Raw genomic sequence first — 17,211 nt, forward strand, 5'->3', positions numbered from 1 at the left:
CGGGCTATCACGTAACCACAATACCCAACCCTTTTCACCCTGTCTACTCAAAAGATGCCCAGATTCTCCTTCTCCTCTTCAGTGAGGTCGTCTTCGTCGATCGTAGGTAGCTCAAGAGCCCAACCCGGGATTCCTCCCATACCGCCAATGCCGACGCTGAAGTCCTGGACCATATACAACTGCTCAAGTTAGCTCGACTCCATTAAGGTCCAGGAAGGTCTTTGAATGAGGTTGAAAAGCCAGCCAGACAATCCAACTTACCTGCTCACGGGTCAGACTGTTTCGCCACTTAATAATGGCCTCGGGACATTTCTGTGCCACAACGTCCTTGGTCTCACAGGTAATGCCGTCTTCATCAGCTGGGTATCCGACCCACTGAACGACCCAGTATCTCTTGGTTTCGTCCACAATCTTGAGAATACCATCCTTGCCAAGACCAGTGGTAGCACGGCCACCTTTCTGGGTCTAGTACTCGAGAACAAGCGGTTCGTCGATATCTTGAAGGTGCTTCTCGGAAATATCGGTGGCTTTCTGACCGGTGGCAGAGGTGTATTTGGCTGTAAAGATCACAGCTCGGTATTCCCTGGTAACGTAGTGATGCGTGATTTCGCGCTCATAGGCATCTGTCAAGGCTGTGGCTATTAGTTGACGCGACGAAGAGGGGAGGAGGACGAACCCTTGATAGTTCTGGCGACGGACATGGAAACGTGAGGAATTCCGGGCATGTTGAGAATGTTGTGTTCAGAATGCGGAGTGTGAAATTGAAGTTCCAGAGATGAAGATGTAGAAATTGATCCTGGTGGAAAAGAAGGGAATTTATAGATGAGAGGATCGAGCGGCAGGCAGCGACGAGAGCGACAAACAGAAAGAAATGTCAATGTTTGCCAGTTGACAAAGTAACGGCGCCAAACATAGAGCGACGTGTAGAAACAAAGGCAAGCTACATTTGGTGTAACTCCAAACAACTTGCACTGTCAAACACATATGTGGAGGAGTGAATTGCAGGTTACACACGATCCAGTGATTGCGAAATACGTCTTGTGATCCCCGGCTTACAAACAACTGTCTATTCTCGCGTCAGCTATACGCCGTCGCACATCCAATCTCGAAAGCCCTTTTCGACCGTACCCTACAGACTCGGAGTCGCCCCCAACAGCCCAACATCTGGCTCTGGCAGACATGGGGAGAGAGATTGAACCCTTACTGAATCCAGATCCAGTAAAGCCAAGTCCGCTGGGATCCTCCTCCCAATAGTCTCTATAACCGGCCGGAGATAGATCTTGGCACCAAGAGCCATGGCTGATCATCCAGCCAATCACAACTTCCAATCTACTCTTGCGCATTGCGTAGTATCGAAGCTAAGAACCCTCCAAATATAAAGTCCGACGGCGAAAAGAGCACTCTAATTCTCGCATTGCGTTTTCAGTGGAGATAGTCTCCGACTGTATTCAGAGTAAATTATAAATACTCAATGCTCAATTAACGGTATGAAATTCTAAAGAGTTGTTTAAAAGGCAATAATCAGTGCGAATGCGATGCCCAATCTCCCGAGCTTGATCGTGAAGTGAAGAAAGTATCGTCATCCAATCGCATCGGGACATTCCACTCTAATGCGAGTGCGAAGACACTAAGGTACCCACCAACTAACGTTAGCGCCGAATCACCACAGGGAGGCAGAAACTCCGTAGGGGGAAACGAGAAATGCAGTGCGAAAGCGAAAATGATGTTTAATCACCGTCTTGAATCAACTATATAACCACCAAGCCTCCCTCCTCTTCATCCTTACTTCCAAAATCAATACAACAGCATTCTTACCATCCAACAGCATTCTTATCGCTCCAACAACATCATCTATTATTCTTATCCTGCTTCAGCATGCCTACCCAAGGCTTCAAGGTCATCGTCGTCGGAGGCGGCCCAGTTGGCCTCACAGCCGCTCACGCCCTTTCACGCGCCAACATCGACTTTGTTCTTCTCGAACGCCGCTCAAGTCCCGTCATCGACGCCGGTTCAAACCTCGTGCTGAATCCCACGGGCCTTCGTGCACTTAACCAACTCGGTCTCGGACCTTCCCTTGAGGAAGTCAGTTCTTCGCTTAGTCTCATCAAGAGACAGGATCATCAAGGGAACGATATCGGCGATGCGTACTATTTTGAGCTCTTCAAGAAGCTGTAAGTTTCGTCCCTGGACAATAGTGTACGCTGCTAATAAGTATCAGTCTGGGAACGTACCCCCGTGTAATCAGTCGCCACGACCTCACCAAGGTTCTCTACGAATCACTACCATCTGCTACGAAGGCAAACATCTTCTCAGACAAGAAAGTGTCCGACATTGTCTCTACCGAAGCAGGCGTTCAAGTCTCATGCAACGATGGAACATCTTACGAGGGCTCCATCGTCATTGGAACAGACGGCGCACACAGCTTCGTCCGCGAGAAGATGCGTGAGCTCGCTCTCAAGGACGATCCCGCATCCGCAAACGAGGAGAAGCCTTTCCTGACTACCTTCCAAGGTCTCTGGCTACGTTTCCCGACAAAGTTTGCCGAGATCGAAGAGGGAGTCACTTGTGAGACTCATGGACCTGGCGCTGCGACACAGCTCTTTTCTGGAAAGGACTCCACTGTCATGGCTCTTTATGAGAAGGTGGATACACCTACACGAGACCGCATACGATACACTGAAGCAGACCAAGTTGCGCTTGTCGAGCGATGGGGTCACATCCCTCTCACCCCAGGCGGCAAGCTCAGCTTGAAGGAAGCCTTCAGCGCGCGCACCCAATCCGGTATCGTCAGTCTGGAAGAAGGCGTCGTAAAGAACTGGAGCTGGGGTGGTCGTGTCGTTCTCGCAGGCGACTCAGCGCACAAGTTCACCCCCAATCTCGGCGCAGGCTGCAACAACGGCATAATCGACGTTGTCGCGCTCGTCAATCAGCTCTACGGTCTTCGCCAGCAGACACCCTCGCCCACGCACGAGCAGCTCGCCGATGCTTTCCAAACCTACCAAGATTTGCGCATGGCGACTGTGACGGAAGCTTGCCAAAAGTCAGGCACTGCTACCACCACCGCAACATGGCAGTCTAGTGTTTACAAGTTCGTTGACAAGTATGTTATAGGGCTTCAGATGGTGCAGAATTATATTCTCGGCACGAGTGCGCCCAAGATGGCTCGGGCGCCGAGGTTGACTTGTATCGAGGGGCCGGAGAGGATTGCTGGAACTGTTCCTTGGGCTCCAACTGAGACGAAGGTCTATTGATCTATGATGACATTTGCGACGGTATTTGTGGTGAAAAAAGATCACTCTGGAGTTTGTAACCATAGTTTGCTTTCTGTTTTTACCTAGCGAGGCGTGATGGTCGATAGATCTGATTTGAGAACTAATCTCTGTATTTAATCAAGACACAACTTACACTATCCATTTGCAAACCGCAATCAGGTGATATGATCGCTATCAGGTTCACATAAAAAACAAATCCGTGGTAAAGGTCAAGTCAAGGGTCCCAGAAAGCTAAGCAATCGTCCTTCTCATCCCAACGATGCTGACATTCAAGAGCATTCGACCAATGGGTCAATGAGTGAGTATTGAAGTCGTACGGTCGCAGCGAGTCACCAAAGTGGGATTTCCATGCATGAAGCACGATGATTACAGAGGTGCAACGTTAAAGGAATGGCGCTATCGGATAAGCTTGATAATCTGACCCAGTTACTGCAATATCACCAAATCTCTTATCGCCACGCTTACATGACGTTATCTGTTAGTGCTACAGCTCGCTTCCATGCCCCGCAGACGTCATCAGAGCTGACAAATTGTGGGTTTCCTGACAAATGAATGATGGTGGGATAAATAAAGAAGCACGGAATTGTTACGCAACAAGCCGAATAAATAACCTCTTTAATCGAATATAAGGAAGGCTAACCCCATCTTACTTCCCCATTCTGTACCTTCGACTCCAACTTGAACTTGCATGTCTCGACTCTTCCTCAGATCAAGACCTCTATTCAACCCCGCTCAACTTCGACCTTTTCATCATACACCTACAAAAATGACTACTGGACTATTCAACTACATTGACCCAACGTCGAGTGTCGACGCTAGTGGTAACAAAGTCAAGCCATGGGCCAAGGTCGACGTTGATCAGACTTCCTTTGAGCGCAAGCAGGTCAAGCGTGAAGTTGTCGACATCCGCGCTGCTGCTAGCCTGAAGGCTTTTGACGTTGATCTCTCTGGCTTCGACGTCTTCAAATCGCCTGCCAAGGAAACAGAATTCACCGATGATGCGGCCGTGAGAAATGGTTACTACGGCGAGGTGGAAGCCCTGCTGAAGGAGAGAATCCCTGATATCAAGAAAGTCGTCATCTTTGACCACACCATCCGTCGTCGCGAAAAGTCTAGCCCCAGACAACCTGTCCAGCAGGTTCACGTTGATCAGACCCCCGGCGCAGCAGAGGCCCGTGTTCGCCGCCACACCGATCCTTCAGAAACAGAAGAACTCCTCAAAGGCCGCTACCAAATCATCAACGTCTGGCGCCCCATCCAAAACCCCGCGTCAGACTTTCCCCTCGCTGTAATCGACTACCGCAGCACCAAGCCCGAAGACATGATCAAGGTGGACCTTCTGTACCCCAACCGCAACGACAACGACGGCGATGATCGTGGCAAGGAGGTTCTGCCCGATGAATCAACGCTCAAGTCCACAGAGGGCTACACTGTTAAGGGCGAGACATACTCTGTTGCGCCGAATGATGAACACAAGTTTTACTATGCGAAGGATATGACGCCTGAGGAGGTTATGTTGATCAAGTGCTTTGATTCGAAGAGTGAGGTGCATGAAGGTGGGAAGCATGGCATTGCTGGGTATACGCCTCATACTGCGTTTGTCGATCCTGATACGCCCAAGGATGCTCCTGGACGACAGAGCATTGAGGTGCGATGCTTGGTATTTTACTAGAGAGAGATGGGGATGAAATAGTTTGTTAGCGTTATGAATTGATGAAGGATACTACCTATTTTTTGGAAGTTGATTGGAACCTTTGAGCGTAAGAGTGATACAGACAGAACCAAGACCTGGGATTTCTAGACATCAGACATCGTTGTCAATACTCTTGCGGGGACCTGTTCACCGAATCTCCGGTTCATGGTCTGTCCTTACAGTGCGCGACGAGGTGCCATACATTCATGTTCGTGAAATCGTTCCTGACGTCCAATCGGTGTCTGTCTGTCGGGCTCCGAACAACCGCGAACGTCTTGAACAAGGGAGCAAAAGCTTTGTCTATCTACACCTTCCGTGAGTGATACTCTCACAAGGGCATTTTGAAATGGACAAGTGAAGAACAACAGTTCAGTGTACGAACAGCACTGGCTGTATCAGAGCCATGAACATGAGTTCATCATAGTATAAATATGCCTGCACTTCCCACCTACACTGCATCAGCTCACCAGCAACTTCTCACATTTCCATCAACTCTTTGCTAAGATAAAAGTCTAAGACTCTATCGACTCACATCAACTACAACCAAACACTACCAGCGTACCAACCCAGACTCAGCAACCATGTCTTCGTCGCAAGGTCCATCTCAAGGTTGGATGCTGGTCCCTCAGGGTCAGTTTCTCACTCTGCTAAACCTCGACGATAGCGTCACACTGGCCAGCTTACCAGAGCAGTTCCAGCTCACCGATCCTGATAAATACATTCTGATGGAACGCATTCTCAACAATCCAGTCTACTGGCATCGCCTTTTGAACGGCTACATCAAACTCGGTGCCGAGCCTACTCTTGATTGGCTTACCCCAGTCCACAGGACTCAGGGACCAGGTTTCCAGACTGCTGTCGTCAAGTTCATCGAACGAGTTTATCAAAGCCCTCGTATGCCCTGTGAGGGAAACCAATTAATTGGTATGTTTAAGTGGTTTATCCAGAATCGGGAAAACGTTAACGCTCTATCAGCTTCTGATCTCAAACCCGTATCAGCTTCTGATGTCATGACAGATACCCCCATGTTTTATCAAACCCACTGCGCATGTCCCCGACCTCCTATTGATCATCTGACCGAAATGCTCAAGTGGCTGACATCAGGTCCTCGTCTGAACAGATATCATATCAGTGTCATCTGCAAGATGATTGACATGCTGGTTGCCAAGGGTGCTATCATCGACCTTCACCAAAACCGCTTCATCGAAGAATACCCCGAAGTCAACCCTGACGCAAAGAAAATCCCGGATAATGCAGTTGAGATAGCCATGATGCCGCAATGTCCAGTATCTTTCCTACAAACCTTCCTCTCGACTCAAACCCACGAGGAACAGCACTTTACTCACATGGGTCCAGTCTGGAGAGCATCCGGCCCCATTCTTCCTCGAGGTATGCACTTTGCTGTCACCAACATGGAATGCATCGTTACTCGCATTTTCCAGGATCTCTTTGACGAGAACAAATATATCGGGCCTTCTGTATGCATTAGACATCAGTACTTTCAAAAGCTTCTCCTCTTGCTCGACCCTGCCTGGACTGATTACACCGAGTTCAACGCCCTTACACGACTCGTTGAGGTAGTCCAGGAGATCGAACCTCTCTTTGAAGATAAACTCTCTGATCAACGGCGTCATTGGGACCCATTCGCGGCTCAAGTCTGGTTCAGACTCTGTCGTGCCGTCTCCGGCCTTGCGGACGACTTCTACCAGGACGATTGTGACCAATCAACTCGCGACTTTGGTAACAGAAGACATCGATTTGTCATCGACAAGTCATGGGATCCCCGCATTCAGTGGATGGAAGGTGAGTTTGAGAAACACATCTCGGACGCTGACTCAGGTCTTGTTGTGAACCGTGATTTGAAGAATGCCTGGAAGACTATGATCGTTGAGCGCGGCGACGATTGTCAATGGTGGGAGATTGAAGAGCAGGACAAGTGGTATGTTTCTATTGACGAGGTCAAGCAGCTTCTCGATCGTGACCCGCTGTATGGGGTTTTGATCTAAGTGGTTTCTTCAATGGGAGGAACTTTGGGTTTCTGGAAACTCAGACTTAGGTTGGATTGGGGAACGGTTGAGCTGGACTTGACCTGAAATCGCTGTTTGGTTTGGAAATTGGATATTGACGACAGTTCATTGTCGTTATGAAAGGTAACTTACATTGTTATTAGTTTTGATTTAAGCGTCTGTGTCTATTTGGATCCAGTAGAATTGTAGAACGAATTCACTGTGTTTTTGCGTCTCAATGTCCATAAATAAAAATGCAATAAGACTGCTTTGACCAATTAGGTATTATTCCAAATTCATGCTACTAATGTTTCATAATTGTGATTTGTGTATATTTTGATAAGGTCATTTCGGTATTGATCACTGGCTTCTCTTGTCGCCAAGGAAATCAAGGACACTTCTCAGCCATCTTGCAACAGCGATGTGGATGGGCTTGCGGTCTGCCACATGAATGGCATTGGCAACTCCACCCGCCAGAGTGAAAACCAGTTTCCGATGCGTCTCGTCAAGGTCGGTATTAAACGTATAGAAACAATGTAATAACTTTCGGCCTTCGTAGATGATTTGCTTCTTGCTCTAGCAGGACATCCATTGTATAAGTCGTGACAGTCCTTGGCCTCTACGTTAGACTCTTAATCTGCCTTAAATCAAGGTCGTTGCGTTTGATAAACTAACCGAGTGATGAATGGTACCTCTGTTGGCTGAAATCAGACAGGCTGAAGCCTTGAGTGTGTACATAGCTCGGATTTTCAAACCGCTTTTTTCTTAACCGCTTTTCTGGAATACATCTTTTGCTTTCCTCTTCTCTCTGATTATCCAGCTGCTCGATAGTTCGATGCACGCACTTTCCTAGTTGGTCAGCTCGTTTGGAGCCCCGCCAGCTTCTAACAGTAGTCTCGCTGTCTTAGCCTTCGTAGTCTCCTTGATTGCACGAGACACACGTCCTTCACACTCACCCCTTACTTTACCAAGGGGTCCTACGATAGCGGGTGTTCCCACATCTACAGTATAGAGATACTAGCTTCTATCGCGTTGTTCTCATCCCTGACCATGATAGTTAAGTAAGAATCAGCCCTGTGTTCCACCAGCAGACGAACTGTTTCCTTGTTCCAACAGCATTGAGCTTGAAAGAAATTAAGTCCTTGATCATGGAACATCAGTTCTGTCCATTCACTGTCCAGAGTTTCTCGAGATGCAATCCTTAATGGTGAACATAGAACAACGCATTGATAGACACTGGTTAGCTGTTCAGCTAAAGCGTCCGTGAGAAGCAATGGACAAGGTCAATGAAAGGGTCACGGGCCTAAGAACAGCTCATCGGTGCATAAACACCGGTTACTGTGTCACGAACATGAATAGGTACCTATCACTATATAAGGGATGCATTTCACGGTCAATTTATTCTGCATCAGCTCACCAGCAATCACCAAGCTTACCATCCACCCTTATCTCTGACACAACTCAATTACAGATAACAACACAACTTTAACACTACTACATTTCCATCAATCAGCAATCATGTCTCTCTCTACCCAGCGCAATGGACAGACTGGATTTGTCCAGTCCCTAGAGTACATCTTCAAGCGGTTTCGTACCACAGAACCTTCAGACCTCCGGCCCTCACTCGATCGTTATTGTGAGATACTCAAACAAGACGCACAAGCCGGAGGCGGTCATCCCCGACATGGTACCGGGGGGGTTATCCGCTTTTTGATGAAGAACCCTTTTAACGAAAGCGCTGTCGTCGGTCCTTATCGGGACCGCTTCATGAAACCAGAGAATGGAGTTGGGATTGCTATGATGCCACACTGCCCAGTCTCGTTTGTGGAAATCCTTTTTTCAGGTCCCATGCACGAGGATTACGAATTTACAGCTGAAAACCCATCTTGGAAGTCGTCAGGTGGTGGGGTTCATCTTGGTACGCATTATGCTACAACCGACTTGCGATGGATCGTCGAAAACATCTACGAGGCTTATTTCTGGCCCTTCTGGCACGGGGGGTGGAACTTTGGGAAAATGATCGTCTTTGATTTTGCAACAGAACTTGGTGCCAAGGTCAATTTCCTGCGCAGCGGCAGGTATACTGACAGCACTGAGCTCAAGGTTCTTGATAACCTTGTAGACGCAGTGTCACGGATCCAGAGTAACATTGACAACCTTCACAAGGATGAAGCCTTTCAAGCCAGGTATAAGAGCTGCGAGTATCATGCAGATTTCCACAAATTGTACTTGGAATCGACGCTCGGCATCTGGTTCGAACTATGCCGCGCAATCGCCCCTCTGGCTGACAAGGACTACAAGACGCAGTGTGAGGAGCGCAGCCAAGATTTTGGCCCCCGACGACATCGCTTTGTCGTTGACCCAGCATGGGATCCTCGAGCTGAGTGGCTGGAACGGGAGCTTGATAAGCAGATTCCTCTGTGCGTGGAGGAAGAAAGATGTCTTCCTCGATATGCCACACCCCTTCAACGGGTTATGCGCGATAACTTGAAGGTAGTCTACCGACAGGTGATGGCTGCTCGTGCTGGCGGGCGGGCTTGGTATGAGATTGAAGACGAGAATGAGTGGTATGTTACCCCTGAAGATGTCCAGAAGGCTCTTCAGGATAGACGATTGTAAGGGATTGTTATGATCGGTCTGTAACTTTCTTTTGTGAAGGTTTCTATTGTGACAGTGCTCTGGATAGCACTTGGTTTGCGATGGATCGGACAACAGTTGGGCTGGACCTAACCTAGAAACGCACTTTGCTTATTTTTGACTTAGAAGCAGTTTTCCTTTTTGTTTTTTGTTAAAGTCAATTTAGATTCTTTTGTCCAACTTAAATTCCCCTCTCTGTGAATGAACTAAACAGTGTGTGGTAATGACGATCGATCGATCGAACGGCCGTGTGTCGATGACTTCCAGTAATTTCCGCAGTCTTTTGCGATCAACTACTTCCTTTGTCGACGGCCAATTTGTTCCATAACTCTCTCGCAGGATCTCTTTGGTGTAGCCGTAGAGTCAACAGTGATTATGGCCTTCTCATCATCGGGGCGGCATGGATACATGAGCCACCTCTCAAACAATTCCCGTCCATTCTCTTCTTTCCTCCCCTCGGCAGCCTTAGGCGGGCGATCAACACCGGATCGCTGACACAGCATCGGCTCACGAGCACGCAGTCGCTGATCCAAAAGTTCAATGTCCATCACCCTACACTCGATGTACCAGTACGTATACCCGAACTCAGCCGCCAATGCCATTCCTTGGTGGAGGGTCTTGGGAAAGTTACAAGTGCTGTCGACGATGACTCTACAGACGCCCTGTTTGATGGCGTCGCGGGCAAGCGCCCATTGGAGGTCATAGGCTTGCTTTGCGGCTGTTTCGAAGCATGGGTTCTCTTGTTCGAGGAGAGAGGATCGGATAACGTCGTGGTCGATAACGATTCCGTTCTCGAGCTCTGTGCGGAGTTGGCGAGCGAGGGTGCTTTTGCCGGAGCCTGGCGCTCCGGACATTTGGATGAGGTGCTTGCGCGTCATTGTAGATTGGGTGTTCTGGCAAGATGTCGATGCGAGAGATAGGGTGCCGGGTTGAGAGTGATGAACAAGGGCCAAGGCAGTAGAGCAAGAAGTGGAAGGAAGGGTGAGGGGTAAATTGAGTTATACGGCATCAACATCGTATAAAAGGATGTCAGTGAATATCTCCAGGTGGCGAATTATTTGCCAGCATAACACGTTTACTGGTTTAACGGTGCTGACATTGGTGCATGGGCTTGTCAACCTGCGATACTACTGGACCCGACCATACACTCAAATCTTCTCACAGAATACTTGATAAGTTCATGAAACATGCTTCTCTATAACATTTTCTATCTTAGGGTATCATGTGACAAACTATCCCTCAATCTATAACTATAAAAAATCATGAAGCCCATTCAATCATTACTGGGCCTTTTTCTGCCTCCACATACTCTTAACAAAGTACAAAATACTAATGGCGAATCCGAGTCCAGCGAATCCAACAGCCATGTAAAAAGCCGAGCGGTATCCCTTGAGCAACTCTCCCTGTGACTCTCCGCCCTTGTTGATGTTGACCTCGACAGTGGCAGCGAAGCCAAGGCCGAGACTGATACTGTAGTTGACGATTGTGTTGACCAAGCTGGCCGCGATACCCTGGTGCTCTCGGGAGACGGAGTTGGAAAGGACCAGTGTCGCAGCAGGGAAGGACATGTCCATGCCGAATGTCATGATGATGAGACCAAAGAAGGATTGGAACCAGTATGATTGTTCGACGGGGGCTGTCATCATGAGGATGGTACCGGTGGTGAAGGAGGCGAGCGCGAGTAGCATGACAAGCGCAGGGTGGGCAACATGCAGAAGCCACGCTGTCGTCATGGCGGCGCAGGCTCCGGAGATAGCGACGGGACTCATCCAGGCAGCGGTAAGGAGAGGAGAGGCTCCGCGAATGAGCTGGAAGAATTGCCATGTGTAGTAAACCCAGATGCCGAAAGTTGCCCAACCACAGACGATGCAACCCAGGATATAAGCCACATCGCTAGTCAAAGCGTCGAAGGGAATGAGGGGATGAGAAGCGACGCGCAACTCAACGTAGAAAAAGACGGGGACCATGAGAACTCCAAGGACGAGGGTAACAATGACCCAGGGCTTGTCCCAGCCGTCAATGGGAGCTTGGTTCCAGGCAAAGTTGAAGAGAACAAGGGCAGTGATACCGGTGAAAGCACCAAGAAGGTCAAGCTGACCAAGGATCTCACCCCAACTCAAATCAGCAGAGGAAAGCTTGTGAGGAGGATCGGGAATGATGAAGTATGCCATGGCGGCAATAAAAGCCAGACCAATGGCGAAAGAGTAGAACGCCCAAGGCCACCAGCTAGGATCACCATGAACAAACAGTCCAGCAAACGCAGCAGCGAACACACAACCACCAGGTGCACAAGCGCCGAACAAAGCGAAAGCAACAGCCTTTCTACCACCAGGGTTATACGAAGCGCCCAGAATAGCAAGACCATTCGGCATAACAAGCGCAGGCCCAATACCCTGGAACACTCTTGCAAAGACGAAAAGAACATGGTTAGAGTAATTCGCCAACCCGCAAATCATAGACCAAACAGCAAACCAAGCAAAGCCAATGAGGAACATGCGCTTGTAACCAAAGATATCGCCAAGACGACCAGAGAAGAGGATAAAGGTTCCGACTGTGAGACTGTACCCTGCGATAAGCCAGCTTAGCTCGGCTGGGTTGCTGAGACCGAAGGAGTCGCCGATAACGTGAATAAGGTTGAGACAGTTTCCGAGAGCGCCTTGTGTCATGAATTGTGCCATGCAAATAATTGACACGAAGAGGATTTCGCGGGGGAGGGAGAAGGAGTCTGCTATTGAAGCTGATGTCTTTGTTCGTGAGAGCTCTTCTTCATCGCGGCCTGTGAGAGTGTTGTTGTCTGAAGTATCCCTTTCAGGATCAGGCATAAAGCCTTGTTCTGGAACAATTAGCATCTCGCCATGACTCTCAGAAATGAGTTTCTTACCTTTCTCAGCTTCTATCGCCATATTGATGAAGCTGTACCAAAAACCGTTTATCGTCTGTCTGTGGTTCAACCGATGACGAAGTGGACAAGAGCTAAGCTTTGTACCTCTATAAAAAACGGCCAGAGCTCCGTGGATCTGAGTATATCCGGATATCCGTACTTCCGGGCCAATAACTAAGCACAGCAGACACAGAGGATCCACGACGGCAATTGTAAGCGAGGTTTCGGGATTAGAAATCTGGATGGAGATCAGATCTGAAGAGAAAGGAGACGCTATTCGTATATCCGAGGGAAGGGATGAATGAGCTTATTTGTCTAGTGGAGGGACTAAGAGGGTGACTGTACATGACGCCGGTCTTGGTAAGGATTACGGATGTAGAGAGGGTTGTGGAGGAATGAAGTAATCACCGATAACGGCACTGTTGGGATGGGAAAACATTCACGCTGGCGGGTGTGAATCGTGCCGTCTTATTTTTATCTATTGCAAACCTTTATGGGAGGGACTGTTGGCGAAGCACTTTTCGGTTTAACAACTGCCGATTTCGCATTCGTGTGTGCTGGGCATGGGGTTTCAGTTGGCACGGGTGAAAACTCCAGCGGGAGAAATGCTCAAAGCGTCGCTGATCGCTGTTTCGCGGGGCATATTTGTCCATCAATTAGCCGGGTCAGTGGGATGCTTCAGGAGAGAACATTGTATGAACCGAACCTTGTATTGATCAAAAGAACTCGGACAATTTACTTTGTTTCATGAGTTCGATCTGGAAATTACGGTTGTGTTTGCATAACTGCTGTAGCACAATCAGAATTGTACCCCAAAGTCTATTCGGTGTAAACAGTGGGAGCAAAATCGGGATGACATGTGGGATGTTGCTCAACAAGGCGCTGTCAAGCATTTATTATCCACAACGCCAGCTGGAAAGGAACACAATATTTAGATTGTAAAACATGATATCTAAAAGTTTAACTCAAAGATTGAGGTTTCCAACATTTTGTTGCGTATGATACTCCGTAAATTCTAAATAATTCCATGTCGTGAGAGCTACCCTGCAGTGGCAAGTAAGGCCCGCTGTAAATTCTGCCACTTGAGACCGTTTTCGCCACTGAACCTGGTCAAGCTGTATCCCTTCGTCAATTCCAATCCAACCCCACGTAAATTTACCATCCCCACCATCACGACCCTTATCGATCAGACCATCAAAATGTCGAAAACAAAGTCCAAGAAGCGCAAGCAGAACGCCCAAGCGCAAGCCCAATCCGACAACCCTCGCAAGATCGCAAAGACAACAACTCCCTCGATACCGACGCCTCCTCCCGATGGCACCGCTACAACCTTCGAGCCAAAGAACCTCCACACTGTTGTGTCGGAAGAAGAACTCGAGATTGCAATTGACACACTCAATTCACTCGCTCAGTATCCTGGCTTGATCAAGTCGAAGCTGTGCAAGGATCTGAGAGTTGCGGTTTACGACTTCCGACAGGCTTGTACCACCGGTGTCAATGCTGCTGGCGCGAACCTTACGGCGCAGGTTACTGCTGCTCTGGCCGATCGGAAATATACTGAAGCGAGAGTTCTTCTTGCTGAGATGAAGATTCGGGGTGAGCAACCCAAGCTTGGTGCTCTGTGTCGATGGGTTCGAGATCTGGATGTCATCAGCGGTCTGTCGACTGTGCCGGATCAGCAGGGTCTCGTCAAGCGCTCAGAGAGGGAGGAGACTCTCATCAAGGTCATTGATGCTGTCTTGAGGGTCTGTGGTCATGAAGACCGAAACCCCAAGGCTGTGGAGCAACCCTCTTCAATTGCCCTGCAGGAGATCTGGGACCTTCGCCCCGACACACCCACAGAACAAGTCTACGCCACCGTGCTCGATGGCAGTCTCGTTGCTTCAGCTCCCGATTCCCTCAAGAAGAACCTCCGTATCATCGAGACAACACCCGGTCCCGAACGCAAGCCTCCCAATCACCACGACGCCATCCTATACGCCTCCACACCCGATGCTGTTCCGTTGTCTACCACGCCGCCACCGACTACACATACACCACACCCTGTTGTGTCTGGTCTCAGCGTAGCTACGCATGTTCTCTACCCCGAGGAGTGCAAGGCTATCATCGCTGCTGGTGAGAGTGTGAACTTCGTTCCCGATGCGCCGCTGCGCGAGGATGGAGATATTAGCATTCTTGCGCACAACTTCTATTGGGTCGTCGATCAGACTTTCCATGATACACTTTGGTCGCGCATTAAACCGTTTGTACCAGCGGTGATGAACGGTCGCTTAGCCAGAGGCGTGAACCGCCGTTTCCGAGTCTATCGCTAGTAAGTTCAATTGCTCGACGCCAATTGTGTTGGCATAACTAACGCTCTACAGTGTCCCGGGAGCAGAGTACCGAGCACACATCGACGGCGCATGGCCCCCGAGCGGCATCACCAAGGAAGACAAATACGTATACGATAACTCGCCCGCCGAAAAGAAACAGAGCTCGCTGTTCACCTTCCTGATCTACCTCAACCAAGATTTCGAGGGTGGCGAGACCACATACTTCCTACCAGCAGCCCGCGAAGGAGTGCTGAACGCATACCCTGTTCGTCCCATCATGGGCGGTGCAGCAATCTTCCCACACGGCGAGATCAACGCGACGCTGCACGAAGGTACTGGTGTACGAAGTGGAGCGAAATATGTCATTCGAACAGAGATTGAGTACGATGTTGAACCGTCGGAGGAGATCAAGGTCTAAGGCACAAACGAATTGGAACATTTTGGACAAAATTGCAAATAGGACGGCTGGACCGGGAAAAGTATTGATACGCTGTATACGTCTAATGAACAAAATAAACATCATATTTATGCTTCAGTTGCGGCTTCAGTTACTACCTCTCCATCAGCAGGCTTACGTCCCCAGACGATACGCTGGAGGTAATAAGCATGCGCCCGGTTCTTAGCCTTCAATTCCTTCCTCAATTGCGCACAGTAAAGGACAACCTGCTCCTTGGTCCAGCCCTCAAGCAGACTAGCCATGAAAGCGATGTGTCCTTCAACATCGGACAGAATGCTAAGGTTGGTGAAGCGACCAATTTCCTTGAGACGATCGTCCTTGGGCCAGTCGCCAACGGGCACCTTGATCGTCTTGGACTGGATGTCGACGAAACCAGCCTTCTTCATGCCCTCCTCTTGCAGGTTACCGGGAAGAGGCGAAAAGATGCGACCGAGCTTCTTTCCGCCCTCGTGGAAGAACTTGCCCCATTCCGCAATGGCGCTGCCGGGCTTGACGCTGTCGTCGTCGCTGAGACCCATGGGGTCGCCCTCGTGGGACTCGATCCAGCCGCCGGGCGCGGTTACTTGGAATGCGCGCTCGTACAGGGCGTTCCAGTCGGGGACGCTGCCGTAGAGGAAGCGCATGTGGACGAAGTCGGCCGAGTTGGGAGGGAATGTCCAGTCGAGGGTGAAGTCTTCGATCTCGAACTTGACGTTCGGGGGGACCCAGCTAGAGAGTGTTAGCTGCTGGTATTATAGTAGGTAGGGTATATTTACCTGGGCTGGATGGGAGAGATGTCTGTTCCTGTAACCTCGGCCTCGGGAAACTCGTCACCAAAGTCCATAGCCCAAATTCCAGTACCAGTACCAATGTCAAGCACCTTCTTAGGCGACTCAACAGGCGCAAAGTAAAGCTTTCCATCCATGATCAGCAGAGAGGTATGGTGGATGATATCGAGAGCCTCGGAGGCCTGGTTGTCGTTTGACGCCCAGTACTGAGCATCGCCTCGCTCGGCATGGTATGTTCGGCCGTTAATGGTACGGTAGTCGAGGATGCTCGAGTTGATAGAGGCGGTCGAACTGGCAGAGTCGTCGCCTAGCGAGGAGTCGTTGTCTGAGTTGTCGGCTTCGGCTTCGGCGGGTTCTTCGGCGGTGGTGTTCTAATTGAGTTAATTAACGAAACATCAGGCGAGTGGTGTCTTTTTACCTCCCAGTGCGTAGGAGCAAGCATCTCCTGCGCGCCACTCTGCGCAGTTTGCGCTTCTTCAGCAGGTGCAGCAGCCATCTTGACGAATACTCAGAAAAAGCGAGGCGGCGAGAAGAGAAGAGAGAGAGAACCAACATCCGCCGCCGCCCCTCTCGTTTGGGGTGTCGGTTGGTCCCAGCTCCCACAACTGCATGGTAGCATCGAGTTTTGATGTTCAAGGGTCTGATTAGGACGCTAGTTTCCGGGGAACGGCGGATGGATCCACTGTTTGGATCGGGAAGGGGAATTGGTCCGTAGGTGAGGTCTCCATCATGATCTGATTTCGGATATAATGGGCGGTTAAAGCGTCTTTGACAAGACAGACGTGGCAGGTTGGCCAAGATGGGTGACCGAGGTATGTGGCTGTTTGGGTGCTTGGTGGGAATGTTACGTGGCTGACTTGGTTCTTATCTTATCTCTACGATCGTGAAAGTCGTCAGGGTGTTAGAAGAATTGGCCGCCGAGAGCATAAGAGGCGAAGTAATTTAGTCACCTTGTGGTAACATTTGGCTACACTTAAAAGTCTCAAAGGACAATTTTTCCGTTACTCACGTAGCTCTGGATACTCGAGGGGTTGGTGGTTGAGTTTGACATTGAACAACGAGATACATGAGTTGTAAACAATGGCAGTATCCATCATGACTTTACCAACACAGACCAATGTTCTTGTTCCCAGCACCGTACAGTGAAGTAGAGTACATCAAGCGGAAGATGTCATGCTCTTGAACA

At 49.4% G+C, this 17,211-nt stretch overlaps 9 protein-coding genes across 9 annotated transcripts; 5 read left to right on the plus strand and 4 right to left on the minus strand.

Moving 5' to 3' along the window:
* Positions 1 to 47: 47 nt before the first annotated feature.
* B0J16DRAFT_383800 (uncharacterized protein) lies at positions 48 to 725 on the minus strand (the record flags this gene model as incomplete). The annotated part of the gene is made up of 4 exons (XM_046131363.1): positions 48 to 179; positions 262 to 455; positions 537 to 632; positions 677 to 725. The coding sequence occupies 4 exons, from the start codon at positions 723 to 725 to the stop codon at positions 48 to 50; spliced, it is 471 nt and encodes a 156-aa protein (XP_045982377.1).
* A 1,020-nt stretch (positions 726 to 1,745) lies between these two features.
* Positions 1,746 to 3,601, plus strand: B0J16DRAFT_286188 (uncharacterized protein). Its single transcript, XM_046124083.1, has 2 exons — positions 1,746 to 2,171; positions 2,219 to 3,601. The coding sequence occupies exons 1-2, from the start codon at positions 1,876 to 1,878 to the stop codon at positions 3,249 to 3,251; spliced, it is 1,329 nt and encodes a 442-aa protein (XP_045982378.1). The 5' UTR covers positions 1,746 to 1,875; the 3' UTR covers positions 3,252 to 3,601.
* A 249-nt stretch (positions 3,602 to 3,850) lies between these two features.
* B0J16DRAFT_340398 (uncharacterized protein) lies at positions 3,851 to 5,001 on the plus strand. Its single transcript, XM_046127671.1, has one exon. The coding sequence runs from the start codon at positions 3,961 to 3,963 to the stop codon at positions 4,942 to 4,944; it is 984 nt and encodes a 327-aa protein (XP_045982379.1). The 5' UTR covers positions 3,851 to 3,960; the 3' UTR covers positions 4,945 to 5,001.
* A 545-nt stretch (positions 5,002 to 5,546) lies between these two features.
* Positions 5,547 to 7,033, plus strand: B0J16DRAFT_362452 (uncharacterized protein; the record flags this gene model as incomplete). Its single annotated transcript, XM_046129810.1, has 2 exons — positions 5,547 to 5,754; positions 5,788 to 7,033. The coding sequence occupies 2 exons, from the start codon at positions 5,547 to 5,549 to the stop codon at positions 6,969 to 6,971; spliced, it is 1,392 nt and encodes a 463-aa protein (XP_045982380.1). The 3' UTR covers positions 6,972 to 7,033.
* Positions 7,034 to 8,489: 1,456 nt separating this feature from the next.
* On the plus strand, positions 8,490 to 9,590 carry B0J16DRAFT_383804 (uncharacterized protein; the record flags this gene model as incomplete). The annotated part of the gene is made up of 1 exon (XM_046131364.1): positions 8,490 to 9,590. One exon carries the CDS (start codon positions 8,490 to 8,492, stop codon positions 9,588 to 9,590), a length of 1,101 nt encoding a protein of 366 aa, XP_045982381.1.
* Positions 9,591 to 9,901: 311 nt separating this feature from the next.
* B0J16DRAFT_383805 (ATP-binding protein) lies at positions 9,902 to 10,486 on the minus strand (the record flags this gene model as incomplete). Its single annotated transcript, XM_046131365.1, has 1 exon — positions 9,902 to 10,486. One exon carries the CDS (start codon positions 10,484 to 10,486, stop codon positions 9,902 to 9,904), a length of 585 nt encoding a protein of 194 aa, XP_045982382.1.
* Positions 10,487 to 10,825: 339 nt separating this feature from the next.
* On the minus strand, positions 10,826 to 12,543 carry B0J16DRAFT_122055 (major facilitator superfamily domain-containing protein). Its single transcript, XM_046121615.1, has 2 exons — positions 12,490 to 12,543; positions 10,826 to 12,441 (listed from the first exon to the last, which is right to left on the minus strand). The coding sequence occupies exons 1-2, from the start codon at positions 12,509 to 12,511 to the stop codon at positions 10,889 to 10,891; spliced, it is 1,575 nt and encodes a 524-aa protein (XP_045982383.1). The 5' UTR covers positions 12,512 to 12,543; the 3' UTR covers positions 10,826 to 10,888.
* A 1,110-nt stretch (positions 12,544 to 13,653) lies between these two features.
* B0J16DRAFT_286198 (uncharacterized protein) lies at positions 13,654 to 15,325 on the plus strand. Its single transcript, XM_046124084.1, has 2 exons — positions 13,654 to 14,800; positions 14,853 to 15,325. Exons 1-2 carry the CDS (start codon positions 13,689 to 13,691, stop codon positions 15,217 to 15,219), a joined length of 1,479 nt encoding a protein of 492 aa, XP_045982384.1. The 5' UTR covers positions 13,654 to 13,688; the 3' UTR covers positions 15,220 to 15,325.
* Positions 15,326 to 16,957, minus strand: B0J16DRAFT_414207 (S-adenosyl-L-methionine-dependent methyltransferase; the record flags this gene model as incomplete). The annotated part of the gene is made up of 3 exons (XM_046133422.1): positions 16,444 to 16,957; positions 16,014 to 16,396; positions 15,326 to 15,966 (listed from the first exon to the last, which is right to left on the minus strand). The coding sequence occupies exons 1-3, from the start codon at positions 16,519 to 16,521 to the stop codon at positions 15,327 to 15,329; spliced, it is 1,101 nt and encodes a 366-aa protein (XP_045982385.1). The 5' UTR covers positions 16,522 to 16,957.
* Between the last annotated feature and the right edge of the window lie 254 nt (positions 16,958 to 17,211).

This window comes from Fusarium flagelliforme (assembly GCF_020744385.1).
Source record: "Fusarium flagelliforme strain FIESC 12 MPI-CAGE-AA-0113 chromosome Unknown B0J16scaffold_4, whole genome shotgun sequence".
Taxonomy (NCBI): Eukaryota; Fungi; Ascomycota; class Sordariomycetes; order Hypocreales; family Nectriaceae; genus Fusarium; species Fusarium flagelliforme.